Genomic DNA, 26,094 nt, shown 5'->3' on the forward strand with positions numbered 1-26,094 from the left:
TCATAGGTGCTCGCTAACAGCACTTGCCTCAACTGTCTGTCATCTTTGTCTTTGTCTTTTGTGTTAGCTTGGACACGTAGAATGCACCATCGAAGAATGTGCCCCGGTGCATTGTGGGATGGGAATGGAGCTCGAAATTCTTCCTGGGGTGTGCTGCCCCGAATGCCGAGGTGAGTGTGGGAGTGAGTGGGTGGGTGAGTGAGTGGTGAGTGAGTAGGTGGGTGACCGAGTGGTGAGTGAGTGGGTGCGTGGCCTGGTGAGTAAATGGGTGGGCGGGCGGATGAGTGAGTGAGCGGGTGGTTGACTGAGTGGTGAGTGAGCGGGTGGTTGACTGAGTGGTGAGTGAGTGGGTGGTTGACTGAGTGGTGAGTGAGTGGGTGGGTAACTGAGTGGTGAGTGAGTAAGTGGGTGGCTGGGTGAGTGAGCGGGTGGTTGACTGAGTGGTGAGTGAGCGGGTAGTTGACTGAGTGGTGAGTGAGTGGGTGGTTGACTGAGTGGTGAGTGAGTGGGTGGGTAACTGAGTGGTGAGCGAGTGAGTGGGTGGCTGGGTGAGTGAGCGAGTAAAAGTGGGTGATTGAGTGTGTGAGTAGGTAAGAGTGCGAGTGAATTTTACATTGGGCAAGCGAGTTGAACTATGACCCCAACCGATAAAGCAAGCAGGTGAGCGAGAGGGTAAATGAACGATCTCACTCGCGAGCCTGGTGACTGAATGGGTGAGTGATCTACCTGGCGAGCGTGCAGAGCGGAGCGTGCCGTGCGTGTACGCGGGCCGCGAGCTGGGCCCCGGTGCGCGCTGGGCCGTGGACGAGTGTACGCGCTGCGTCTGCGTGGGTGGCTCCGTGCACTGCAGCACGGAGCGCTGCGCCCCGCCGCACTGCCCCTCCGTGAGCACCCCAACAGTACACACACACAGCACACACGCAGTGCACAGGCAGTACACACACAATACACACACACAGTACACACACACACAGTGCACACAGTACACACACAGGACACACACACTACACACGCAGTACACACACAGTACACACACACAGTACACACACAGCACACACGCAGTACACACACACACACAGTACACAGGCAGTACACACACACAGTACACACAGAGCACATACACAGTACACACACAGTACACACACACAGCACACACAGCACACACTCAGCACACACACAGCACACACACAGTACACACACAATACACACAGCACACACATAGTGCACACACAGTACACACACAGTACACACACACAGTACACACAGAGCACATACACAGTACACACACAGTACACACGCAATATACACACATAGTACACACACATAGCGCACACAGTACACACACAGTACACACACACTACACACGCAGTACACACACAGTACACACACAGTACACACACACAGTACACACACAGTACACACGCAGTACACACACACACAGTACACACACACAGTACACGCACAGTACACACACAGTACACACACACAGTGCACACAGTACACACACAGTACACACGCAGTACACACACACAGTACACACGCAGTACACACACACAGTACACACGCAGTACACACACACAGTGGCACACGCACTACACACACAGTACACACACAGTACACACGCAGTACACACACAGTACACAGACGCAGTACACACGCAGTACACACACATAGTACACACGCAGTACACACACACAGTACACACAGTACACACGCAGTACACACACAGTACACACACACAGTACACACAGTACACACTCAGCACACACACACAGTACACACACACACAGTACACACACACAGTACACACACACAGTACACACACACAGTACACACACACAGTACACACACGCAGTACACACAGTACACACACAGTGCAGACGCAGTACACACACACACACAGTACACACACAGTACACACACAGTGGCACACGCAGTACACACACACAGTACACACACAGTACACACACGCAGTACACACACACAGTACACACACAGTACACACACAGTACACACACACAGTACACACACAGTGGCACACGCAGTACACACACAGTACACACAGAGCACATACACAGTACACACACAGTGCACACTCAGCACACAGTACACACACAGTACACACACAATATACACACATAGTACACACACACAGCGCACACAGTGCACACACAGTACACACACACTACACACGCAGTACACACACAGTACACACACACAGTACACACACACAGTACACACACAGTACACACACACAGTACACAGTACACACACACACAGTACACACGCAGTACACACACACACAGTACACACACACAGTACACGCACAGTACACACACAGTACACACACAGTGCACACAGTACACACACAGTGGCACACGCAGTACACACACACAGTACACACTCAGTACACACACAGTGGCACACGCAGTACACACACACACAGTACACACACAGTACACACACAGTGGCACACACACAGTACACAGACGCAGTACACACAGTACACACACATAGTACACACGCAGTACACACACACAGTACACACACAGTACACACACACAGTACACACACACAGTGGCACACGTGACCCCCACCGATCCGCGCCGTGGTGCGATGGCGCAGGACGAGATCCCGACGCTGACGGGCGGCGCGTGCTGCCCCCGCTGCCTGCCCCGCCCGGCCACGTGCGTGGTGTTTGGCGACCCGCACTACCGCACCTTCGACGGCGCCACAGTTCACTTCCAGGGCTCCTGCAGCTACACGCTGGCGCAGGACTGCGCCGCGCGCGACTTCACGTGAGCGCCGCGACGCGTTCAGGATCCGTCGTGAGCGCCGCGGCGCGAGCGGGTTGAGCGGGCGGGCGGACGAGAGAGCGGGCGAGGGAGCGGGCGGGTGGTCGAGAGAGCGGGTAGGCGAGAGAGACAGCGGGCGGGCGAGAGAGCGGGCGGGTGGGCAAGTGGGCGAGAGAGACAGCGGGCGGACGAGAGAGACAGCGGGCGGGCGAGAGAGCGGGCGGGCGAGAGAGCGGACGCGCCGTGACGGAGCGACACGTGTGCCGGACTTGCAGGATCCAGGTGACGAACGACAACCGTGGCCTGCAGGGCGTGTCGTGGACGCGCGACGTGCTGGTGCGTGTCGGGGATGCACACGTGTGGCTGTTGCAGGACTGGGAGGTCAAGGTGAGAGTCCCTCCCTCCCTCCTTCCCTCCCTCCCTCCCTCCCTCCCTCCCTCTCTCCCTCCCTCCCTCCCTCCCTCCCTCCTTCCCTCCCTCCCTCCCTCCCCTCCCGCTCCCTCGCACTTCTCCTCCTGTGTGTATGACCCTGTATATGCATCTGTGTGCATGTGTCTGTGAATCTGTGTGTACCTGTGTGTGTGTGACCCTGTATATGCATCTGTGTGCATGTGTCTGTGAATCTGTGTGTACCTGTGTGTGTGTGACCCTGTATATGCATCTGTGTGCATGTATCTGTGAATCTGTGTGTACCTGTGTGTGTGTGACCCTGTATATGCATCTGTGTGCATGTATCTGTGACTCTGTGTGTACCTGTATGTGTGTGTGACCCTGTATATGCATCTGTGTGCATGTGTCTGTGAATCTGTGTGTACCTGTGTGTGTGTGACCCTGTATATGCATCTGTGTGCATGTATCTGTGAATCTGTGTGTACCTGTGTGTGTGTGTGACCCTGTATATGCATCTGTGTGCATGTGTCTGTGAATCTGTGTGTACCTGTGTGTGTGTGACCCTGTATATGCATCTCTGTGCATGTATCTGTGAATCTGTGTGTACCTGTGTGTGTGTGACCCTGTATATGCATCTGTGTGCATGTATCTGTGAATCTGTGTGTACCTGTGTGTGTGTGACCCTGTATATGCATCTGTGTGCATGTGTCTGTGAATCTGTGTGTACCTGTGTGTGTGTGACCCTGTATATGCATCTGTGTGCATGTGTCTGTGAATCTGTGTGTACCTGTGTGTGTGTGACCCTGTATATGCATCTGTGTGCATGTATCTGTGACTCTGTGTGTACCTGTGTGTGTGTGACCCTGTATATGCATCTGTGTGCATGTGTCTGTGAATCTGTGCGTACCTGTGTGTGTGTGACCCTGTATATGCATCTGTGTGCATGTGTCTGTGAATCTGTGTGTATCTGTGTGTGTGCTACGAGTTTTGTTCCTGCTCACGACCACCAACACCACGGTGTTGTAGTAAACGTCGCCACTCGGGAGACAAGGCCACGGTGCCGGCTTTCGTAACAGCACTTGCCCCGACGCTCCGTTAAGGCTACACGGGGGACCTTCGCCTGCGTGCGTGCATGCGTGCGCAGGTGAAAGGCGAGACCGTGACGCTGCCGTACCTGAAGGAGCCGCACCTGTACGTGGAGAGGAAAGCGAACCACATCCTCCTCAACACCAACATCGGCCTCAAGGTGCGTCGCCGCGCCGGTGAAGTTTTGCCGAGAACACGGCACCCCCTCCCCCCACCGCCCCCGCACCGCGTGTGATGGCCGCGGTCCAGGGGAGGCCTTCGCCTGGTGGGCGGTGAGCTGATGGGGGCTACCGTTGGTGAACAATCGTTGGCGTTTACGACAGACAGCGCCGTTTCGTTCAGCGCTCAGTTCGCCCGGGAGGCGTGGACGTTGACTCTAAATGTGGAGGGAAAAACCGGAGGACCCGGAGACAAATCCACGCGTCCACGGGGAGAGAGAGAGACACGCACACAACCTCCAAATATACAGCAGCAGGCGTCAGGGTCGGGATCGAACCCACGACTTCCTGTATACCTGGCGAGGTAGTCAACATCTCCTAGCCACCTTGGTGATGATGGTTCGGCCCCCGTCGCTTTCGCCTCGCTCCCGCACCAGCCTGGCACGGTGGCCTGGTTGTTTTGTCTCCGCGCCGCAGGTGCTGTGGAACGGCAAGAGCCACCTGGAGGTGAGCGTGCCCGGCTCCTACAAGGAGCGGACATGCGGCCTGTGCGGGAACTTCAACGGCATCGCGCAGGACGACACGAGGCTGCCCAGCAACGCCATCGCGTCCTCGCACGCGCACTTCGGCAACAGCTGGAAGGTGCGGAGGGGGGGGGGGGGAGGAGTGGGGGGGGGGGGGGAGCGGAGAGGGTGGGGTGAACGGGTGTCGGAGGTGGGGGGGGGGCCCTCTCTCGCGAAGTTCGCGATGGCTGTGCTGGTGGCCGCGACCGTGTCGATGAGAGCCTGGACTCACGCCGTGGTGTTGAGTTCCTTCATAATGGCCACAGCCACCTGCCTCCCGTTCTCCCCCTTAGGTCACCGACCCCGACCCCAGCTCCCCCGCGCCGTGCGAGGACGCGGACGACGTGGACCCGTGCCGCCGCGCCGGCTACCGCGCCCACCGCGAGGCCAACGCGCGCTGCCGTGCCCTGCGGGGCGCGGCGGGCGGCGCCTTCGCCCCGTGCCGGGCCGCCGTGCCGCCCGCCGCCTTCTACGCCGCCTGCGTCTACGACCTCTGCGCCTGCGCCGCCGGGCTCGGCGGCGGCGGCGGCGGGCCGGCGACGTCGCCCGAGACGTCGCCCGAGACGTCGCCCGAGACGTGTCTGTGCGACGTGCTGGAGGCGTACGCCGCTCGCTGCCACGCCGCCGGTGTCCACGTGCAGTGGCGCACGGCCACGTTGTGCGGTGGGTACCCCCCATGCCAGCACGGCACCCCCCTCCCTCCTCCTCCCCCCACCCTCCTACCCCCTACCCCCCACTTACCCTTCCCTCCTTCCCTCCCTCCCTCCTCTTCCCTCCCTCCTCCTCGTCCTCCAACACCGGCTACTAACCCCCGCCTCCACTTTCACCACGTGATGCGGCGTGTGTCTATCCTGTCTGTCTCGTGTGCGCGTCTCCCCGTGCGTCCCGTCTCACCCCGGGCGCCCGCCAGCCGTGGACTGCCCGACGGAGCGTGGCTACGTCTTCGACGAGTGCGGCCCCCGCTGCCCACGCACCTGCTACAACCGCGACGTGCCGCTCGGCGTGGTGGAGGCGGCGTGCCTGCAGCCGTGCGTGCCGGGCTGCCAGTGCCCCGCCGGCCTCGTCGAGCACCTGGGCGCCTGCGTGCGCCCCGACGCTTGCCCCTCGGTGGTGTACGGCGACGACGCGGGGCCCGCCGCCGCCGCCGCCGCCGCCGCCGCCGCCGCCGCCGCCGCGTAACACCCCGGCGACGCCGGCGCTCGTGTCTTCCGCCCGAGAGCGGTGGAGCGTTCGCTCTACGTCCGTCCGTCCATCCGTCCGTTCCATCCATCCCGTCGCGTCCGTCCATCTGTCCCATCCATCCCGTCCCATCCCATCCCATCCCGTCCCATCCCGTCCCGTCCCATCCGTCCGTACCGTCCGCCTACAAATAACTCGGTGTGGGGTTAACACCACGTGGCTACGCTGGGCCCTCTGCTGCGAAACCTGCCGCACGCCGCCGGGCCCGCGAGACGCAAAGCGGCGCATCCCGTCGTGATTGCCCTCGCGCCGTGAGAACCACGAAGCCGGCGCCGGCGCCGTGCTCGCGACGTGGGTGCGACGTGCGCTCCGCTGACCGGCCGTGGTATCAAACAAAGCGGAGCCACCCTGGACCCAATCCCCTTGCCAGCGCTGACCCTGACCCTCGGTGGTGCATTCCAACATTCGCCTTAACTCTCAACGCGAGCTCTGACCGCGGTCCTGGGCCAGAGTCGAACTCGCGCGCCCGTCTTCTTCACCGTGTTCAGGGATTGTGCTCTGAACGCCTCAAACCAAGCCCTCCAACTGCACCCTCTGTCCCACAAAGCCACACAAACTCTCATCCACACCTCACTCGCGCTACGTAGCCGTCCAGTTGCCATTTTAGACACGTATATTATATTTTTATAACAACATATTTTTATTTTTGCGTTCACATCATACCTCTGCATGTAATTGAACCTATATCCAAAGACAAAGATCCCCCGTGTAGCCTTAACAATCTCTTGGGGCAAGTGCTGTTAGCGAGCACTGATGAAGGCCGGAATGGCACACGAGGGGGTGGGGTGGCCAGCAACACCACGCCCGGCCACCTTTGTCTCCCCAAGCGCTGATGTTTTACACAGCACACCCAGGTGCTCATTTAAGGCTGAGTCTACCTCGAGGAGACTCAGGACCGGTTCGAATACCCGCCACTGGTTATGAGCGGGAGTTGAACCCGGGTTGCCGGGTCCGGAGCGTGGCGTTCACATCCACTTCCGCGCCCCACAATTGAACATGCACACACACACACGTAGCCTTAACAGACTTGGGGGCAAGTGTGTGTGTGTGTAATGGGTGCTAACATCAGAGTATTTTATATAAAAAATATATATAATCGCATTTTTATACAAACACTTGTGTGACGTGTCTAGTTTTTAACAAAGCATTTTTTTAACGCATATAAATGATTACCAATTGCAAATGTATATATATTTGTTTAATCAATTAAATGCATTTGCATACCACGTGTGTGCTGTTTGTGTGCTCGGGTCAATGTTTTCCTTCACGAGTCATCAAATAATTCGTGATGCCAACGCTGCACACTACCGCCGCCGCCACGGCACCAGGCATCCGCCCGCTCTGGAAGAGAGAGGTCACGGACTCGTGCGGACGTGCGGTCGGTCAGAGCCGCCCTCCTCGGGCGTCACGGCGAATCCGGGGAGACTGCCCCGGGCCCCGCGTTTTGGGGGGTGTAATACTGAGAAAAAAAATAAGAATCGGCGTTTTTACCCTTTCAGCCAATAAAACAGCAGGAGTGGCGTGAAGATGTTCAAACACCAAACAGAAACCTTTGGCAAGGAATCGAGTCACAGCGTGAAGCACCGCACGGTAATTGCGGTGAACATGCACACAACCATGCCGTGATAATAGATACGGCATCGTCTTTGAGACTGATGAACCTACACCAGATACGGCATCGTCTTTGAGACTGATGAACCTACACCAGATACGGCATCGTCTTTGAGACTGATGCACCTACACCAGATATGGCATCGTCTTTGAGACTGTTGAACCTACACCAGATACGGCATCGTCTTTGAGACTGATGAACCTACACCAGATACAGGCATCGTCTTTGAGACTGATGAACCTACACCAGATACGGCATCTTCTTTGAGACTTATGAACCTACACCAGAGACGGCATCGTCTTTCAGACTGATGAACCTACACCAGATACGGCATCGTCTTTGAGACTGATGAACCTACACCAGATACGGCATCGTCTTTGAGACTGATGCACCTACACCAGATACGGCATCGTCTTTGAGACTGATGCACTTACACCAGATACAGGCATCGTCTTTGAGACTGATGAACCTACACCAGAGACGGCATCGTCTTTCAGACTGATGAACCTACACCAGATACGGCATCGTCTTTGAGACTGATGAACCTACACCAGAGACGGCATCGTCTTTGAGACTGATGAACCTACACCAGAGACGGCATCGTCTTTGAGACTGATGAAGCTACACCAGAGACGGCAGCCTTCTGTATAGCTGCGTCTCACCAGCGGTGTCAGGCCAGAGAACATCGCCAAAAGGCGAACGGTACCAGGACAATGCCACACGTGTCGGAGCATTTGTAGCTTGGCGTGAGCAGCTCCACAAATGGGACCTTTTGATACTGGCAAAAATGTCCCATTTTGTAACTTCCCGTTTAGTTTAAAGTCATCGTGGGGGGCACAGCGGGGTTTGCCCCGGGGCCCCCACAACCCCCCCCCCCCCATGGACGGCCCTGACTGGGGGGATGTGAACCCCCTCGTGTGTCACCGTGCCGGCAGCCTTCCCAGGCGCTGCTGCTCGCTCACAGGGGATCTTTGTCTTTATTGTTGTTGTTGTTCGGGCCGCAGAGACACGTGGACGGGATGTTCACGAGCGAGCTGATGTAGAGGACTCGGCTCATCTAGAAATAGGCCATGGACATCCTGATGGACCCGGTTGGGGCTACACAGCCCCGTTTCTTGGCCAACCGCGGGGAAAGGACAACAAATGTTGGCTCTCTGCGTGACCCAACATTCAGTTGCCACCTTTTGAGGTCGAGGGAGACAACAGCCACGGGGGAAGCCGGCGTCAAATTCTCCCCAAGCTTTACGTTCCTCTACATATGACGGTGTCGTCGGCAGATGAATGAGTGTAGCTACATGTGTAGCTACTGCACGTGTAGTAGCTGCTACACGTGTAGCAGCTGCTGCACATGCTGCTGCTGCAGTGTAGTAGCTACTGCACGTGGCGGTGAGAAGATGGCGCCGATGATGGCAGCCTCGGCCGGTTGGTGCGCCCTGTTGTGTCCAGTTTTGTCTTGAGAGGGGCCTGCTGTCCAGCACACCCGTGCTGGTGAGAGAGGCCTGCTGTCCAACACACCCGTGTTGGTGAGAGGGGCCTGCTGTTCATCATACCCGTGTTGGTGAGAGAGGCCTGCTGTTCAACTCACCAGTGTTGGTGAGAGAGGCCTGCTGTTCAACACACCCGTGCTGGTGAGAGGGGCCTGCTGTTCAACACACCCGTGCTGGTGAGAGGGGCCTGCTGTTCATCACACCCGTGCTGGTGAGAGGGGCCTGCTGTTCATCACACCCGTGCTGGTGAGAGGGGCCTGCTGTTCAACACACCCGTGTTGGTGAGAGAGGCCTGCTGTTCAGCAAACCCGTGCTGGTGAGAGGGGCCTGCTATTCATCACACCCGTGTTGGTGAGAGGGGCCTGCTGTTGAGGGGCCTGCTGTTCATCACACCCGTGCTGGTGAGAGGGGCCTGCTGTTCAGCACACCCGTGCTGGTGAGAGGGGCCTGCTGTTCAACACACCCGTGCTGGTGAGAGGGGCCTACTGTTCATCACACCCGTGTTGGTGAGAGGGGCCTGCTGTTCAACACACCCGTGCTGGTGAGAGGGGCCTGCTGTTCAGCACACCCGTGCTGGTGAGAGAGGCCTACTGTTTATCACACCCGTGCTGGTGAGAGGGACCTGCTGTTCAACACACCCGTGCTGGTGAGAGAGGCCTACTATTCATCACACCCGTGCTGGTGAGAGGGGCGTGCTGTTCATCACACCCGTGTTGGTGAGAGGGGCCTGCTGTTCACCACTCCCATGCTGGTGAGAGGGGCCTACTGTTCAATACACCAGTGCTGGTGAGAGAGTCCTGCTGTTCAGCACACCCGTGCTGGTGAGAAGATGGCGCCGATGATGGTAGCCTCAGCCGGTCAGTGCGCCCTGTTTTGTCTTGTTTTGTCTGTCAATTCAGTGTTTTGCCAAGATTTTCGGAGTTCTCTAACAAGAGACGAACTTTTAAATATCAGGGAAACAACTCCTGTGGATTTAATTTCTACTTTTCTGCTTCCAGCGGCAGAATTAGTAGGCATTCTAGTCAATGCCGCGCTAGGCTTTGCTCAAGCAGCGAAACGCCGCCCAAGGGGTAAACGGTCGGGGGCTCTAGTACGGCTACGCAGACGCGGGATCCGAACAGTGCTTCCGAGCTTTTTCCTCTCCAACGTACGTTCACTGTACAACAAAATGGATGAACTTCAGCTACTGATGGTAAAAAACAAAGACTTTCTTTCATCTTCTGTTTTGTGCTTCACGGAGACATGGCTGTGTGATTTGATTCCGGACACTTCGCTAGAACTAGCAGGATTCCATCTTGTAAGATCGGATCGTGACATAGCACTCTCCGGCAAGACGAAAGGCGGTGGTATTTGTTTTTACATTAACAGTGGCTGGTGTGTAGATGTCACAGTGATTCTGCAACATTGTTCTCCACTCTTTGAATCAATTTTATAACCTGTAAACCGTTTTACTCGCCTCGCGAGTTCGCGTCGCTCATTTTGGTCGGAGTTTATTTGCCGCCTTGTCCTCAGGTTAAAGAGGCCCAATGCATGCTCGCCGTTCAGATTCTGAGTGTGGAGCGAGCAAATCCAGATTCGTTGGTTATCGTACTTGGCGACTTTAACAAAGGTAATCTCAGCCACGAACTCCCCAAATACATACAATTCATTAAATGCCCAACCAGAGAAGGGAACACTCTGGATCACTGCTACACTACAGTCAGTAGAGCCTACCACGCCGTCCCCCGAGCAGCACTAGGACACTCTGATCATGCCATGGTCCACCTGATTCCTGCATACAGGCAGAAACTAAAACTCTGTAAACCTGCTGTGAGGACATCTAAACAGTGGACAAGTGAGGCTGTGGAATATTTGCGGGCGTGCTTAGACTGTACTGACTGGGGTATGTTCACGACTGCTACCAATAGTCTGGATGAACTCACAGAGGCTGTGACGTCCTACATCAGCTTCTGTGAGGACTGCTGTATCCCAACACACACCAGGGTGAAGTTTAACAACAACAAGCCCTGGTTCTCAGCAAAGCTCAAAAGGTTGAGGTTGGAGAAGGAGGAAGCGTTTAGGAGTGAGGATAGAGACAGATTCAAGGAGTCGAAGAACAGGTTTAGCAAAGTGGTGAGAGAGGCTCAACGACTGTACTCAGAGAGACTAAAACACCAGTTCTCTACTAACGACACTGCTTCTGTCTGGAGAGGGCTCAGGCAGATCACCAACTACAAACCCAGAGCCCCCCACACCACTAATGACTCCCGCCTAGCCAACGACCTGAACGAGTTCTACTGTAGATTTGAAAGACAATTGGACTGTCCTGAACCACCCCTTCCCACCCAAGAGGCCCCATCCCCCACCCATACTACAGAGACGACTCTCTCCTTTCAGGAGGGAGAAGTTAATACACTTTTCAAGAGGCAGAATCCACGCAAAGCAGCTGGGCCGGACTCTGTCTCTCCAGCCACCCTCAGGCACTGCGCTGACCAGCTGTCTCCGGTGTTCACCAACATCTTTAACACCTCCCTGGAGACATGCCATGTACCAGCCTGTCTCAAGTCCTCCACCATCATCCCTGTGCCCAAAAAGCTAAGGCCAACAGGACTAAATGATTACAGACCGGTCGCCTTTACATCTGTGGTAATGAAGTTTTTTGAGCGTCTGGTCCTGGCACACCTCAAAGCCATCACAGACCCTCTCCTGGACCCCCTTCAGTTTGCCTACAGAGCCAACAGGCCTGTGGACGACGCAGTTAACATGGCCCTCCACTTCACCCTACAGCATCTGGACACCCCAGCATCCTACGCTAGGATCCTGTTTGTGGACTTCAGCTCTGACTTCAACACCATCATCCCTGCCCTGCTTCAGGACAAGCTCTTCCAGCTGAACGTGCCCTACTCCACCTGCAGGTGGTTCACAGACTTCCTGTCTGACAGGAAGCAGTGCGTTAAGCTGGGAACTCAAGTCTCTGACTCCAGGTCCATCAGCACCGAAACTCCTCAGGGCTGCGTCCTTTCCCCACTGCTCTTCTCCCTGTATACCAACAGCTGCACCTCCAATCATCTGTCCGTCAAACTCTTGAAGTTTGTGGACGACACCACCCTCATTGGGCTGATCTCTGGTGGGGATGAGTCTGACTATAGGTGGGAAGCTGACAACCTGGTGACCTGGTGTAGCCAGAACAACTTAGAGCTAAATGCTCTAAAGACAGTTGAGATGGTTGTGGACTTCAGGAAGAATATAGCCCCACTCACCCCCATCACCCTGTTAGACTCCCCAGTCAAATTGTAGAGTCCTTCCGCTTCCTGGGCACTATTCTCTCCCGGGACCTCAAGTGGGAACTGAACATCAGCTCCCTCACCAAGAGAGCTCAACAGAGGATGTACTTTCTACGGCAGCTGAAGAAATTCAACCTGCCAAAGACAATGATGGTGCAATTCTATACAGCGATCATTGAATCCATCCTGACCTCCTCCATAACCGTCTGGTACGCTGCTGCCACTGTCAAGGACAAGAGCAGACTGCAGCGTATCATCCACACTGCTGAGAAGGTGATTGCCTGCAATCTACCAACCCTCGAGGACCTGCACACCTCGAGGACCATGAGGCGAGCGAGGAAGATTATGGCCGATTCCTCCCACCCTGGACACTCTCTGTTTCAGCTACTCCCCTCCGGCAGAAGGCTTCGGTCCATCAGGACCAAAACCTCACGCCATAAAAACAGTTTCTTCCCATCTGCTGCTGGCCTGTTAAACAAGGCCAAGGGCTTACACTGATTTTAACATTTTATCTACATAATGACACCTTGCCGATATTAACTATGTTAACCTATTTGTATTTTTTATTTTAAAATTCTATCTTAAAGCTATTTTATATTCGATATTTATACAATTTTATATACTTCAGCCCCTTGGTGTTAGTTAGACTTTTAACCCTTATTATAGTAAGACTTGTTTAAAACTTATTTAAGATTTTAGATTCCTATATGTTGAATGTATGCACCATCCTGCCAAAGTAAATTCCGTGTCGGTGTGAACTTTCATGGCGAATAAAACCCTTTCTGATTCTGATTCTGAGTAGCTACTACATGTGTAGCTACTACACATGTGTAGGTACTACATATGTTATAACTACTATATATGTTGTAGCTACTTGTGCTACTGGGATAATCCGCGGCACTGCGCCTTCTTGTGGCGAGCCAGGGGGTACGGGCACCTCTTAGAAGCTCGCTGAGAAGAAGGGAGTTTCACCACAACATCTTTGTGTGTGTGTGTGATCCACCAACCCTCCCTCGCTTCCTGCTGCAGCGACGGCAGCCACCATCAGAAACAACGGCTGGGTTCTTTACTGAAATCAGTGACAGGCAAACGTTCGTTCACACACCACCCGTTGACTTTACTAACAGGACAACGAGCCTGTCTTTGCGATATTCATTAACTGTGTCATCATCATCATCATGGTCGCCATTATTATTTCCATCAACATCAACAACTCCATCATCATCATCATCATCATCGTCAACTTCATCATCTGGATCTTCAGCATCGAGTTTCAAGTGCCAAGTTTGTTTTGTGTAACGCACGTGGAGTGTGCTCGCTAACAGCACTTGCCCCAGCAGCCGGTTAAGGCTATACGGGGGGTCTTTGTCTGCGTGTTGAACTTCCTTCACACCGCACGTAGCCAACCGCGCTAATCGGAGGTGCGGAGTAAGGACAACAAACTAAAACACGACAACAAGCAGTTCTCATGGAATTAGTTTGTCAATCTCGATGGTTTAAAAGTGCGTCGGCGGCAGTGGCCTTCCTCCTTCCGGAAGGGAAGAACGTTCCAGACGGCCGCAGAAGCAGCGCGATCTGAAAGCGCCGCGCGATGCGAGAGACCAGGTTGAGTCTCATTCGCTCGAGCGAGTGATGAGGTGAGTGAAGGAAGGAGTCGTGGAGAAAGAGGAGTTGGTGGTGGTGGTGGCGTGTTGTTGTCTGGGAAATTCTTGTCTTGAGCAACGTACGTTCTACGTACGTTTGTTGAACTCTTCTTTGGTTCTTTCGGTAAAGTCACGTAGAATGAGAATAAAATAATAAATTAATAAAATAAAATAATAAAATTCTCACGACGTTTCGGCCACAACACAAGTGGCCTTCTTCGGGTGAAAGGTACAGACCTTCAATTGAAGCTCTGTCGTCCCGACAGGTCTGTACCTTTCACCTGAAGAAGGCCACTTGTGTTGTGGCCGAAACGTCGTGAGAATTTTATTGTGTTATTTTATTGTATTAATTTATTATTTTATTCTCATTCTACATGACTTTACCGAAAGAACCAAAGAAGATGGATCCTTGCAGTCACGAAAGCTTTAAATCGAAATTTGTTGAACTCCTTTCGCAAACCCGTACGTTAACCTCCCCCCCCCCCCCCCCGGGGCGACTAATCATCGTGGGTGCGGGGTACAGCGAATCACGGAGTGGAAAGGTTGCGGCATTTTCTCTTTATTGTAGCACTCACAATAAATAATAAATAGTGAACAAAAAACGTTGGGATGTTCGCACCGCGATTCCTGCCCAATTCCACAGGCAAAGCCTCGCGTCTCGGTGAGTGCTTGTCCGTGTTTTCCGGAAGTACGAGTCTATCGGATCAGGATTTACATATTCGGCATAAGGAGCTACCGCTAGGCTAGAAGGTATGTCTATTGTCGCCCAATTTGTATTTTTCCGCGAGAAAACCTGACCTTGAGACGACCTTCATGAAGCAAGTCATTGAGTTTCAGTTCAAATCCCACTCGATCCCATCATCGCCATCACCATCATATTAGCATCATTATCATCATCCCTCCTGCAGTTGCCATGTCACATCAACTGAGGATAGACTGGGCCTTGCCGGAGCAGTGTGGAATTTCCACCAATAGTTCCTGGAGACACTTTCGCATGTATCATGCATGTGTGTGGAACTTCTTTCGCACCGTACGTAGCCAACCGTGCTAATCGGAGGTGCGGTGAAAGAACAACAAACTGGGTCTCTGTGTGAGTCTATGGGTGTCTGAGTCTATGGGTCTCTGTGTGAGTCTACGGGTCTCTGTGTGAGTTTATGGGTCTCTGTGTGAATCTATGGGTCTCTGTGTGAGTCTATGGGACTCTGTGTGAGTCTATGTACCCTGTGTGAGTCTATGGGCCTCTGTGTGAGTCTATGGGTCTCTGTGTGAGTCTATGGGTCTCTGTGTGAGTCTGTGTACCCTGTGTGAGTCTATGTACCCTGTGTGAGTCTATGGGTCTCTGTGTGAGTCTATGGGTCTCTGTGTGAGTCTGTGTGTGTAATTTCTTTCGCACCGTACGTAGCCAACCATGCTAATCGGAGGTGCGGTGGAAGAACAACAAACTGGGTATCTGTGTGAGTCTATGGGTCTCTGTGTGAGTCTGTGGGTCACTGTGTGAGTCTATGGGTCTCTGTGCGAGTCTATGGGTCTCTGTGTGAGTCTATGGGTATCTGTGTGAGTCTGTGGGTCACTGTGTGAGTCTGTGGGTGTCTGTGTGAGTGTGTGGGTTTCTGTGTGAGTCTATGGGTCTCTGTGTGAGTCTATGGGTCTCTGTGTGAGTCTATGGGTGTCTGTGTGAGTCTATGGGTATCTGTGTGAGTCTATGGGTTTCTGTGTATGTCTATGGGTCTTTGTGTGAGTCTATGGGTCTCTGTGTGAGTCTGTTGGTCTCGGTGTGAGTCTGTGGGTCTCTGTGTGAGTGTCTATGGGTCTCTGTGCGAGTATATGGGTCTCTGTGCGAGTCTATGGGTCTCTGTGTGAGTCTATGGGTCTCTGTGTGAGTCTATAGGTCTCCTGTGAGTCTATGGGCCTCCTGTGAGTCGATGGGTCTGTGTGAGTCTATGGGTCTCTGTGTGAGTCTATGGGTCTCTGTGTGAGTCTTTGGGTCTCTGTGCGAGTCTATGGGTCTCTGTGCGAGTCTATGGGTCTCTGTACGAGTCTATGGGTCTCTGTGTGAGTCTATGGGTCTCTGTGCGAGTCTATGGGTCTCTGTGCGAGTCTATGGTCTCTGTGTGAGTCTATGGGTCTCTGTGCGAGTCTATGGGTCGCTGTGTGAGTCTATGGGTCTCTGTGTAAGTCTACGGGTCTCTGTGTGAGTCTATGGGTCTCTGTGTGAGTCTGTGGGTCTCTGTGTGAGTCTATGGGTCTCTGTGTGAGTCTATGGGTCTCTGTGAGTCTATGGGTCTCTGTGTGAGTCTGTGGGTCTCTGTGTGAGTCTATGGGTCTCTGTGTGAGTCTATGGGTCTCTGTGTGAGTCTATGGGTCTCTGTGCGAGTCTATGGGTCTCTGTGTGAGTCTATGGGTCTCTGTGTGAGTCTATGTACCCTGTGTATGTTGAACTTTTTTCACACCGCACGTAGCCAACCGCAGGTGCGGGAAAGTCGTTCACGGGAAGCGGCCGACGTGGGTAGCTACTAATTATTGACCCCCGACCTGTACTCTATCGGGTTCAATGAAACCCGCACTGACCAGCGTGGTGAAGTATGGCCAATTATGTCTAGTAGCCCGCCAGCGCTCAGTTGGGGAGTCCAAAATCCCACGACGGAGCTGCAGGATGGGTGCTACGGGTACAAGGTGGTGGCGCTCTGTGATGACATTCGGCTGCCTGATAAATGTGGGAAGAAAAATAGGCGACGTTTCGGGAAAAGGTCCTTCTCCGTCTGTTGTGCGCTCTTGTTTGCACGTGGCACCACCGTTGCGCAAGATGCTGGACTATCGCCGAAGAATGTTGTAAGTGACACGGGTGGTGGGGTGGTGGGCTGTGAATTGAAACTTCTGGGTGCTACCACGTGGCCCCGCGTGGCGGGGGTGGTTGGTGCAGCTCGCCCGCCCCTAGGATGGTTTCTGCCGGGTGGTGCTTGGCCTGCGAGGGCATCGCGTGTCGGAAGCTGTTGATGACTTCCTCCTCGTCCTCGTCTCCAAATTCCCTGGGGGAGAAGTGCACAGAGACACCGCTTACACACCGAGAGTGGAGAGGGAGATGTTAACTACCTCGCCTGGTACACAGGAGGTCCTGGATTCGATCCCGACCCCGCTGTATATTTGGAATTTGCGTGCCCCCCCCATATTTAGAATCGTGCATTTAGAGCAGTGGTTGTTAACTTTTATTGCAGCCTTTCACCCCTTTTGTTTACCGATCGTTAAACAATGTACAATGTCAATAACTACACAGAGTTTGTTGAAACAAAGTAAGTTGTTACTTACGTTTCCCCGTGCTCAATTTGTGTTTTTGATTATTTACCTTCTAACAAACTCTGGCCACGTCTCGCACCCCCATAAAGGGCATCTCGCACAAACCAGGGGGAGCGAGATGCCCCCCAGGTTAATAAGAAGAACCACTCATTGAGAGTATTTGCCCACTGCTATAAATTTCCAAGCGATGACGATGAGCCACTTCGCTGAGCTATCATTCGCGATCGCCAGGTCGCTTCTGAAAAAGAGCCGCAGTAGGACCTTGCCTGGCCAAATAACAAGAAAATGTGGCACAGTAGACAGTAGACTATTTCGTACGGCCAATGAAGAGAGAGCGGCCATCAGAGATTCGGTTCTCAGTGATTTAGCCGTTCCGTTGATTTGTCTTGAGAATTGGTAGACTCTCGATACGTCCACTCACTCACTCACCCACTCACTCACCCGTCCACTCACCTGCCCACCTGCCCACCCATCCACTCATCTGCCCACCCACCTGCCCACCCACCTGCCCACCCACCTGCCCACCCACCTGCCCACCCACCCACCCATTCACACTCACCTGCCCACTCACCCACTCAACTGGCCACTCATTCACTTACCTGCCCACTCACCCACCTGTACACTCACTCACCTGCCCACTCACCCGCCCACTCACCCATCCACTCACCCATCCACTCACTCACTCACCCAACTCAAGTTACCATTCACAACAAAGACAAAGATCCCCCGTGTAGCCTTAACAGACTGTTGGGGCAGTGCTGTTAGCGGGCACCTATGAAGGCCGGCACGGCACACGAGGGGGTGGGTGGTCCCCAGTGGCGATGTTTACTGCACACCGCACCAGGTACTAATTTGAGGCTGAGTCGACCTAGGGGAGGCCCAGGACAGGTTCAGATAATCGTAATTGGTGTTGGCCGTGGGCGGGAATCGAACCCGGGTCGCCAGGTTCATAGCGCAGCGCGCTAACCGCTACACTATCGCTCCCCACCCACCCACACCCACCCACCCACCCACACCCACCCACCCTGCATCCTCACACACCCACACCCACGCACACCCACCCCCACACACTTATCCACACACACCCACCCATACATACGCATCCACACACACACCCACCCATACATACACACACACCCATCCACCACACCCACTCAGCTCCACTCACCCCGCTGCGCCCTGCTTCTCCAGCTCTCCCAGGGTTAGGTATGGCAGCTCGGGGTCTCCTCCTCCTGCCGTGGGGCCCAGGGCCTCCTCCTCCTCATCATCCTCCTCCATCTCTCTCCTGCGTGCAGCCACAAAGACAAAGATGCCCCGTGTAGCCTTGACAGACTTATTGGGCCAAGAGCTGTTCGCGAAGAGCAGCAGCAGCGGCGGTAGCGCCTATGGAAGCCGGCACGGCGCACCAGGTGATGGGTGGCCAGCACCACGCCCGACCGCCTTTGTCTCTCCAGTTGCAGCCAAACACGCACGCGCACGCGGGCACGCACAAAGGCAAAGATCCCCCGTGTAGCCCACGCAGGCTGTCGGGGCAAGTGTTGTCAGCGGGCACCGTAATACATCACAGCGATCGTTTGTCTCACTATGCATTCGTGTTCATGGTGAGCCGTGCGCCGTGCCTTCGTGAGCCGTGAGTGAGCCGTGAGTGAGCCGTGAGTGCGTGAGCCAGCCGTGCCCGTGTGAGCAGTGTGTTAGTGAGCCGTGCGCCGTGCGTTAGTGAGCCGTGAGCGAGCCGTGAGTGAGCCGTGCGTGAGTGAGCCGGCCGTGCCCGTGTGAGCCGTGTATGAGTGAGCCGCGAGTGAGCCGTGAGCGATCCCGCCGCGTCCGTGTGAGCCGTGCGTGAGTAAGCCGTGAGCCAGCCGTGAGTGAGCCGTGAGCGAGCCGCGAGCCGGCCGTGAGCCGTGAGTGAGCCGTGAGTGCGTGAGCCGGCCGTGCCCGTGTGAGCCGTGTATGAGTGAGCCGTGAGCGATCCCGCCGTGTCCGTGTGAGCCGTGCGTTAGTGAGCCGTGAGCGAGCCGTGAGTGAGCCGTGTGTGAGTGAGCCAGCCGTGAGTGAGCCGTGAGCGAGCCGCGAGCCGGCCGTGAGCCGTGAGCCGTGAGCCAGCCGTGTGGCGGGCAGGGAGGGAGCCAGGGAAGGGAGTCTCACTCGGGTCTCATCCTCAGGATGTCCATCGCGTATTTCTGGACGAGCCGAGCGCTCTGCATCCGACTCAGCTCGCTCGTAAACATCCCGTCCACGTGTCTCTGCGGCCTGAACAACAAACAACCACAACAACAACAATAATGAAGACAAAGATCCGCCGTGTTGCCGTTAACAGACTGTTAGGGCAAGTGCTGTTAGCCAGTAGCGCCTATGAAGGCCGGCACTGCCAACACCACGCCCGGCCGCCTTTGTCTCCCCAGTGACGATGTTTACGACAGACCTCACCAGGTGCTCACTTGAGGCTGAGTCGACCTAGGGGAGGCCCGGGACCGGTTCAGATAATCGTCACCGCTGTTGGCCGTGAGCGGGAATCGAACCCTGGTCGCCAGGTTCATAGCGCAGCGTAGCGCTAATCGCTCCACCACCGCTCCCCACCCGCACACCGATCAGCAAAATAGGAATCGGAAAAGAAAATAACAAATTGGCAAAAATGATGAGCGGCACAGCAGCAGCAGCCGGTTGTGAATATTCGTGCGCGCGTTACCGCTCAGCCATCGGAATAGCCCCCGAAGCGGGCATCTGGTTGACAATCAGCACCATCAGCATGGTCACAGCAGCGGCGCGTCTCTCCATCGCTTCACCTGCCAGAGGCAGCGAGAGAGAGAGGGACACAGGGAGGAGGAGACGGATCATAGTTTGAAGTCTAACCCCAGGATCTCAGCGAGCCGGCCTCTATTGCCCCGAAACTCTGCAACCAGCTCAGCCTTTGTCTTTCAGAATCAGAATTTAATTTATTTTCTTACACACTCTGGAGGAATCCGATGAGCTATAAAGCTCTTTTAATTGACACGGGTGTCCAGTAGTTTCACGGCCGTCCACTGGTTTCAGCTCTTGTTTCGCTCGTGGAAAGTTGAGGCTCCTATCCCGGCTTCCACCGCGGGATCGGCTTGTTTCTTTTTAAAACAAACAAATATAAACCCGCACCGCACCGCCGGGAGGCTCACATGGCCGTGGTTTACGCCACGCGTGGCATCAGACTGTTCCGTGACCGGCTTGACGCCACACGCATTCTCCCAATGTCTCGGGACCGAGTTACGTAATGTCCCAGTCGGGGAGGCAGGAGGGAGAGAGAGAGAGACGGGGAGCGCACAAAGACAAACATCCCCCGTACAGCCTCGGCAGACTGTTGGGGCAAGTGCTGTTAACGAGCACCTATGAAGGCCGGAACGGTACACGAGGGGGTGGGTGGCCAGCACCACGCCCGACCGCCTTTGTCTCCCTAGTGGCGATGTTTACACACCACACCAGGTACTCATTTGAGGCTGAGTCGACCTAGGGGAGGCCCGGGACCGCTTCAGATAATCGTCACTGGTGTTGGCCGTGAGCGGGAATCGAACCCGGATCGCCAGGTTCATAGCGCAGCGCGCTAACCGCTACACTACCGCTCCCCACACACAGACACACACGCACACACACACATAGACACACACACAGACACACACACGCGCATCTCTATCTCTCAACCTCACACCCCCCCCCCCCCCCCCGGAACCACATTGCTTAAAACCTTTAACGGTGCAAAATCAACCCCAAAGATGCTGCTGCTGCTGATGATGCTGCTGCTGATGCTGCTTGAAAAATCCGAATGGAGTTCACAAGAAGTCCCAGACAACAAACGCCACCACCACCACCACCTCCTCCTCCTACGTGACTCGTTCCTTCACTCACCTCTCATCACTCGCCCGAGCGAATGAGACTCAACCTGGTCTCTCGCATCGCGCGGCGCTTTCAGATCGTGCTGCTTCTGCGGCCGTCTGGAACGTTCTTCCCTTCCGGTAGGAGGAAGCCCACTGCCGCCGACGCACTTTTAAACCATCGAGATTGACAAACTAATTCCATGAGAACTGCGTGTTGTCGTGTTTTAGTTTGTTGTCCTTACTCCGCACCTCCGATTAGCGCGGTTGGCTACGTGCGGTGTGAAGGAAGTTGAACACGCGGACAAAGACCACCCGTATAGCCTTAACCGGCTGCTGGGGCAAGTGCTGTTAGCGAGCACACTGCACGTGCGTTACACAAAACAAACTTGGCACTTGAAACTCGATGCTGAAGATCCGGATGATGAAGTTGACGATGATGATGGAGATGATCATGACGTTGACGATGATGACGACGATGATGACGATTTTGTAGATCGTCATGACGTTGACGATGATGATGGTCGTGGTGGAGATGAGAATGATGATGATGGTGGAGATGAGAATGATGATGATGATGATGGTGGAGATGAGAATGATGATGATGGTGGAGATGAGAATGATGATGATGATGGTGGTGGTGGAGATTAGAATGATGATGTTGATGATGGTGGAGATGAGAATGATGATGATGATGGTGGTGTTGTTGGAGATTAGAATGAAGATGATGATGACGGTGGAGATGAGAATGATGCTGATGGTGGAGATGAGGATGATGATGTTGATGATGACGGTGGAGATGAGAATGATGATGATGATGATGAATGATGATGATGGTGGTCCTGTAGATTAGAATGAAGATGATGATGATGGTGGAGATGAGAATGATGATGTTGATGATGATGGTGGTGCTGTAGATTAGAATGAAGATGATGATGATGGTAGAGATGGGAATGACTTTGACGATGACGATGATGATGATGGTGGAGATGAGAATGACTTTGACGATGATGATGGTGGAGATGAGAATGATATTGATGATGATGGTGGAGATGAGAATGATGATGATGGTGGAGATGAGAATATTGATGATGATGGTGGAGATGAGAATGATGATGTTGATGATGATGGTAGAGATGAGAATGATGATGATGATGGTGGAGATGAGAATGATGATGTTGATGATGATGGTGGAGATGAGAATGATGATGATGGTGGAGATGAGAATGATGATGATGATGATGATGGAGGTGAAAATGATGATGATGGTGGAGGTGAGAATGACCTTGACGGTGATGACGACGACGACGGAGTGAACGGAGATCTCGAAGACAGCACCCACCCGTTATGATCACAGATCGGACTGTCGCAGTCACCGCCAAAAAGCAACCCTCTTGCGTGGCACCCTCGCCTCTCGTGTGATGTCCTTCGCCTTGAGAGCACCCAGCGACGCTTGGAGAGACAGCCTCGGTCACTCGCCACCTTTATAGGCCCCCGTTCACACCCACACCGTTATCTTCAGGCAGTAAAATATTTACAGCCGCGTGGGACAGAAGCTTCTTACGCACCACCCACCCACCCACTCCTCGTAACCTTTTTCGCTGTCTCTCTCTCTGTCTTTATCTCTGTCTCTCTCTGTGTATGTCTCTCTGTCTCTGTGTCTCTGTCTCTGTGTCTCCGTGTCTCTCTGTGTCTGTGTCTCTCTGTCTCTGTGTCTCTGTGTCTCTGTCTCTGTGTCTCTCTGTCTCTGTCTCTCTGTCTCCGTGTTATTACTCTTCTCCCTCGGCGGTGCCCCTGCGTCGCGGTCTCCTCTGAGGAAATCAACTCCGAGCCTCCTGCCAAGCCCTGGCATGGAGTCAACCCGGGCTCACATCCCAGCATCCTGGCTCACCCCCCCCCCCCTCCCCCATCAACAACAACCGGGCATAGAAATCCTGGGAAGTTCCCATGGAGGAGGTGGGGTCTAGGTGAGAGGGGAAAGTCTTCATGGACAAAACCCCAAATCCGATGTATAGGCCAGGGGCCAGATTAAGTTCGATGTAGGCCCACGGCCGTTTGCGTACCCCACGGTCCCCCCGCACCTCCGATTGGCACAGTTGGCTGGCTACGTACGGTGGGAAAGAAGTCCAACACGCGCGCACACACGCGCACGTACGTAACGGACGTGCGTAGGTCGTGGCTACGAACTCCACCGAATCGCTTTAAACAAAGGAGTTTGGTTGCGACCAACTTCTCGGGGCGGCGGAATACTGCTGGATCATCGACGCTGTCACGTTGGTGGTCTTCACTCATCGTCATTTGTGAGCGAGTGAGAGGCCGCCACAGCATTTGAAACCACCGCTGGGGTTTGACGGCAGCATGATGATGATGATAATGATGATGACGACGCGGGTCGGCGTTGTCACTCTGTGTGTGTGTATTGTGTAGTGGGAGCGCACTTGGTCAGATAAGTGTGCACGTAAATAAAGCTGGGGTTTTTTTGCAACATTTAAATTACTTTGTCAACTTTTATTTGCTATCCAAATGTACAATATTTAGTCTTAATCGTGCGTCTCACAACGATTCAGTTTTTGTTGAACTGTGACGCGGTTCATAACGCTGGCCGTATTGGCGTTTGAAATAACCGCGTTGTTGTGTTTCGACTTACGAACGGTTCGACTTACGAACGGTTCGACTTACGAACGGTTCGACTTACGAACGGGGACTCGGGAACGAATTACGCTCGTACGCCGAGGACTGCCCGTATGTTGACATTCTTTTCGCGACCATACGTAAGCCAACCGTGCTAATGTGGGATACGAATTCAACGCAAGAAAGGGGATAGCATGAAGCAATAATCCATCACAGAGGTTTTTAAATGTGTCGTTAAACCCGCCACCACCCGACTCAGCGATTTGGTAAGGGGTTTTGTCACGTAAACAAAGTGTGACAATTCGTTACTAGTCCAGCACTACGCAGGTTGTGTCTTGGAGGCCGTGCATAAATGACGTCACGCACCTGGAGGGGGGTTTGAGAAATGTGACGTCACATCAAAATTCGCAACTTTAAATAAATATAGACAACACGTTCTACTTAATTAAATAGACTTTTTAATAAATGTTTTTCTCCTACAACATCAGAGTGCAGCGCCACATTAAATACGCACTACAATGACAATAGTTTAAAGCGATTTGAAGCATGTTTAATTTTTTTAGGGGAGGGGGGCAGAGCTTTGTGACGTCATATTTGAGGGGGGGTCTGACTTTTTGTGGGGTGGGGGGTCAAAAATTGTCCAAAATCGCGTGACGTCATTTATGGACGGCCCCTAACCCCCCCCCCCCCCCCCCCCACAAAAAAAACGATATTATTGAAGATATTTGTCGCGAAAGCCTCCTGCATGTTAAAAGAAACAATCACGAGCAGCGTGGCCGTGAGGAATATCAGAATCGTGACTTACACTGGACAAATCCGATGAGCTATGAAGCTCTTTGTCAAGTATGTCCAAGCAGGAAGCGGGTCAGAAAGTTACAAATGCAAGAAAGGAAAAATAAACGGGCAGATGCGAACTCTCTGCGTGCGAAAGATCATCTCAAACGCCACGTGGTCTTTCCCAATCCGTGCCCCTGTGAAGGCGGACATGGTGGGTGAGAGAGAGAGAGAGGGATTGTGTGTGTGTGTGGTCTAGTCCAAGGCCGTAATTATAATATATATTGGGGGGGACACATCCCCCCCAATGTTCAAATATGATAAAAATATCCCCCCCCCCACCCCCAATATTTTGCTATAAAATAGATTTATGTTTATATGATTGTGGTTATGGTTGTACTTTATTAATCCCTAATCTCTCTGCCACCATTACATACAATGAAACAAGAAAAGGTAGAAAATAATAAACAGAGCGATGTAAAACAACACACTCTTAGATATTATTGTAAAAAAAAAAAAAAAAGTCCATCCCATGTGTTAGTGATTTTTAAAAAATATATTTTAGGCAGGAAATTCGTTTTCAAATTAAGATTTTTTTTCTGGGGGGGGAGACCCCCAGACCGCCTGGAAGATTTGGTCCCCCCCAATGTTGACTCCATGGTTACGGTCTTGGTCTCGTTGCTGGTTATCTGCTGGTCTAAGTGGGGTGGTCTAGTCACTGGTTATCTGCTGGTCTAAGTGGGGTGGTCTAGTCACTGGTTATCTGCTGGTGTGTGTGGGTGGTCTAGTCACTGGTTATCTGCTGGTGTGTGTGAGTGGTCTAGTCACTGGTTATCTGCTGGTGTGTGTGAGTGGTCTAGTTGCTGGTTATCTGCTGGTGTGTGTGGGTGGTCTAGTTGCTGGTTATCTGCTGGTGTGTGTGGGTGGTCTAGTTGCCGTTTATCTGCTGGTCTAAGTGGGTGGTCTAGTCACTGGTTATCTGCTGGTGTGTATGAGTGGTCTAGTCACTGGTTATCTGCTGGTGTGTGTGAGTGGTCTAGCTGCTGGTTATCTGCTGGTCTAAGTGGGGTGGTCTAGTTGCTGTTTATCTGCTGGTCTAAGTGGGTGGTCTAGTTGCTGGTTATCTCCTGGTGTGTGTGGGGTGGTCTAGTTGCTGGTTATCTGCTGGTGTGTGTGAGTGGTCTAGTCACTGGTTATCTGCTGGTGTGTGTGAGTGGTCTAGTCACTGGTTATCTGCTGGTGTGTGTGAGTGGTCTAGTCACTGGTTATCTGCTGGTGTGTGTGAGTGGTCTAGTTGCTGGTTATCTGCTGGTGTCAGTGTGGTGG

At 53.6% G+C, this 26,094-nt stretch overlaps 2 protein-coding genes across 2 annotated transcripts in view; both read left to right on the forward strand.

Moving 5' to 3' along the window:
- The window catches only part of KCP (kielin cysteine rich BMP regulator), a 156,601-nt gene extending 149,144 nt beyond the window's left edge, over nt 1-7,457 (forward strand). The window contains exons 43-50 of the mRNA XM_076054333.1: nt 68-170; nt 742-884; nt 2,626-2,798; nt 3,071-3,182; nt 4,330-4,431; nt 4,907-5,071; nt 5,286-5,655; nt 5,903-7,457. Of these exons, the coding sequence (XP_075910448.1) occupies nt 68-170; nt 742-884; nt 2,626-2,798; nt 3,071-3,182; nt 4,330-4,431; nt 4,907-5,071; nt 5,286-5,655; nt 5,903-6,171 (1,437 nt within the window). The 3' untranslated portion in view covers nt 6,172-7,457. The remainder of the gene's footprint in view (nt 1-67; nt 171-741; nt 885-2,625; nt 2,799-3,070; nt 3,183-4,329; nt 4,432-4,906; nt 5,072-5,285; nt 5,656-5,902) is intronic.
- Nucleotides 7,458-10,022: 2,565 nt separating this feature from the next.
- The window catches only part of ETFRF1 (electron transfer flavoprotein regulatory factor 1), a 30,610-nt gene continuing 14,538 nt past the window's right edge, over nt 10,023-26,094 (forward strand). The window contains exon 1 of the mRNA XM_076054336.1: nt 10,023-10,187. Within this exon, the coding sequence (XP_075910451.1) occupies nt 10,160-10,187 (28 nt within the window). The 5' untranslated portion in view covers nt 10,023-10,159. The remainder of the gene's footprint in view (nt 10,188-26,094) is intronic.

Source organism: Petromyzon marinus, chromosome 65, assembly GCF_048934315.1.
Source record: "Petromyzon marinus isolate PM22_M1 ecotype Great Lakes invasive population chromosome 65, UKy_Petmar_22M1.pri1.0, whole genome shotgun sequence".
Lineage (NCBI taxonomy): Eukaryota > Metazoa > Chordata > Hyperoartia > Petromyzontiformes > Petromyzontidae > Petromyzon > Petromyzon marinus.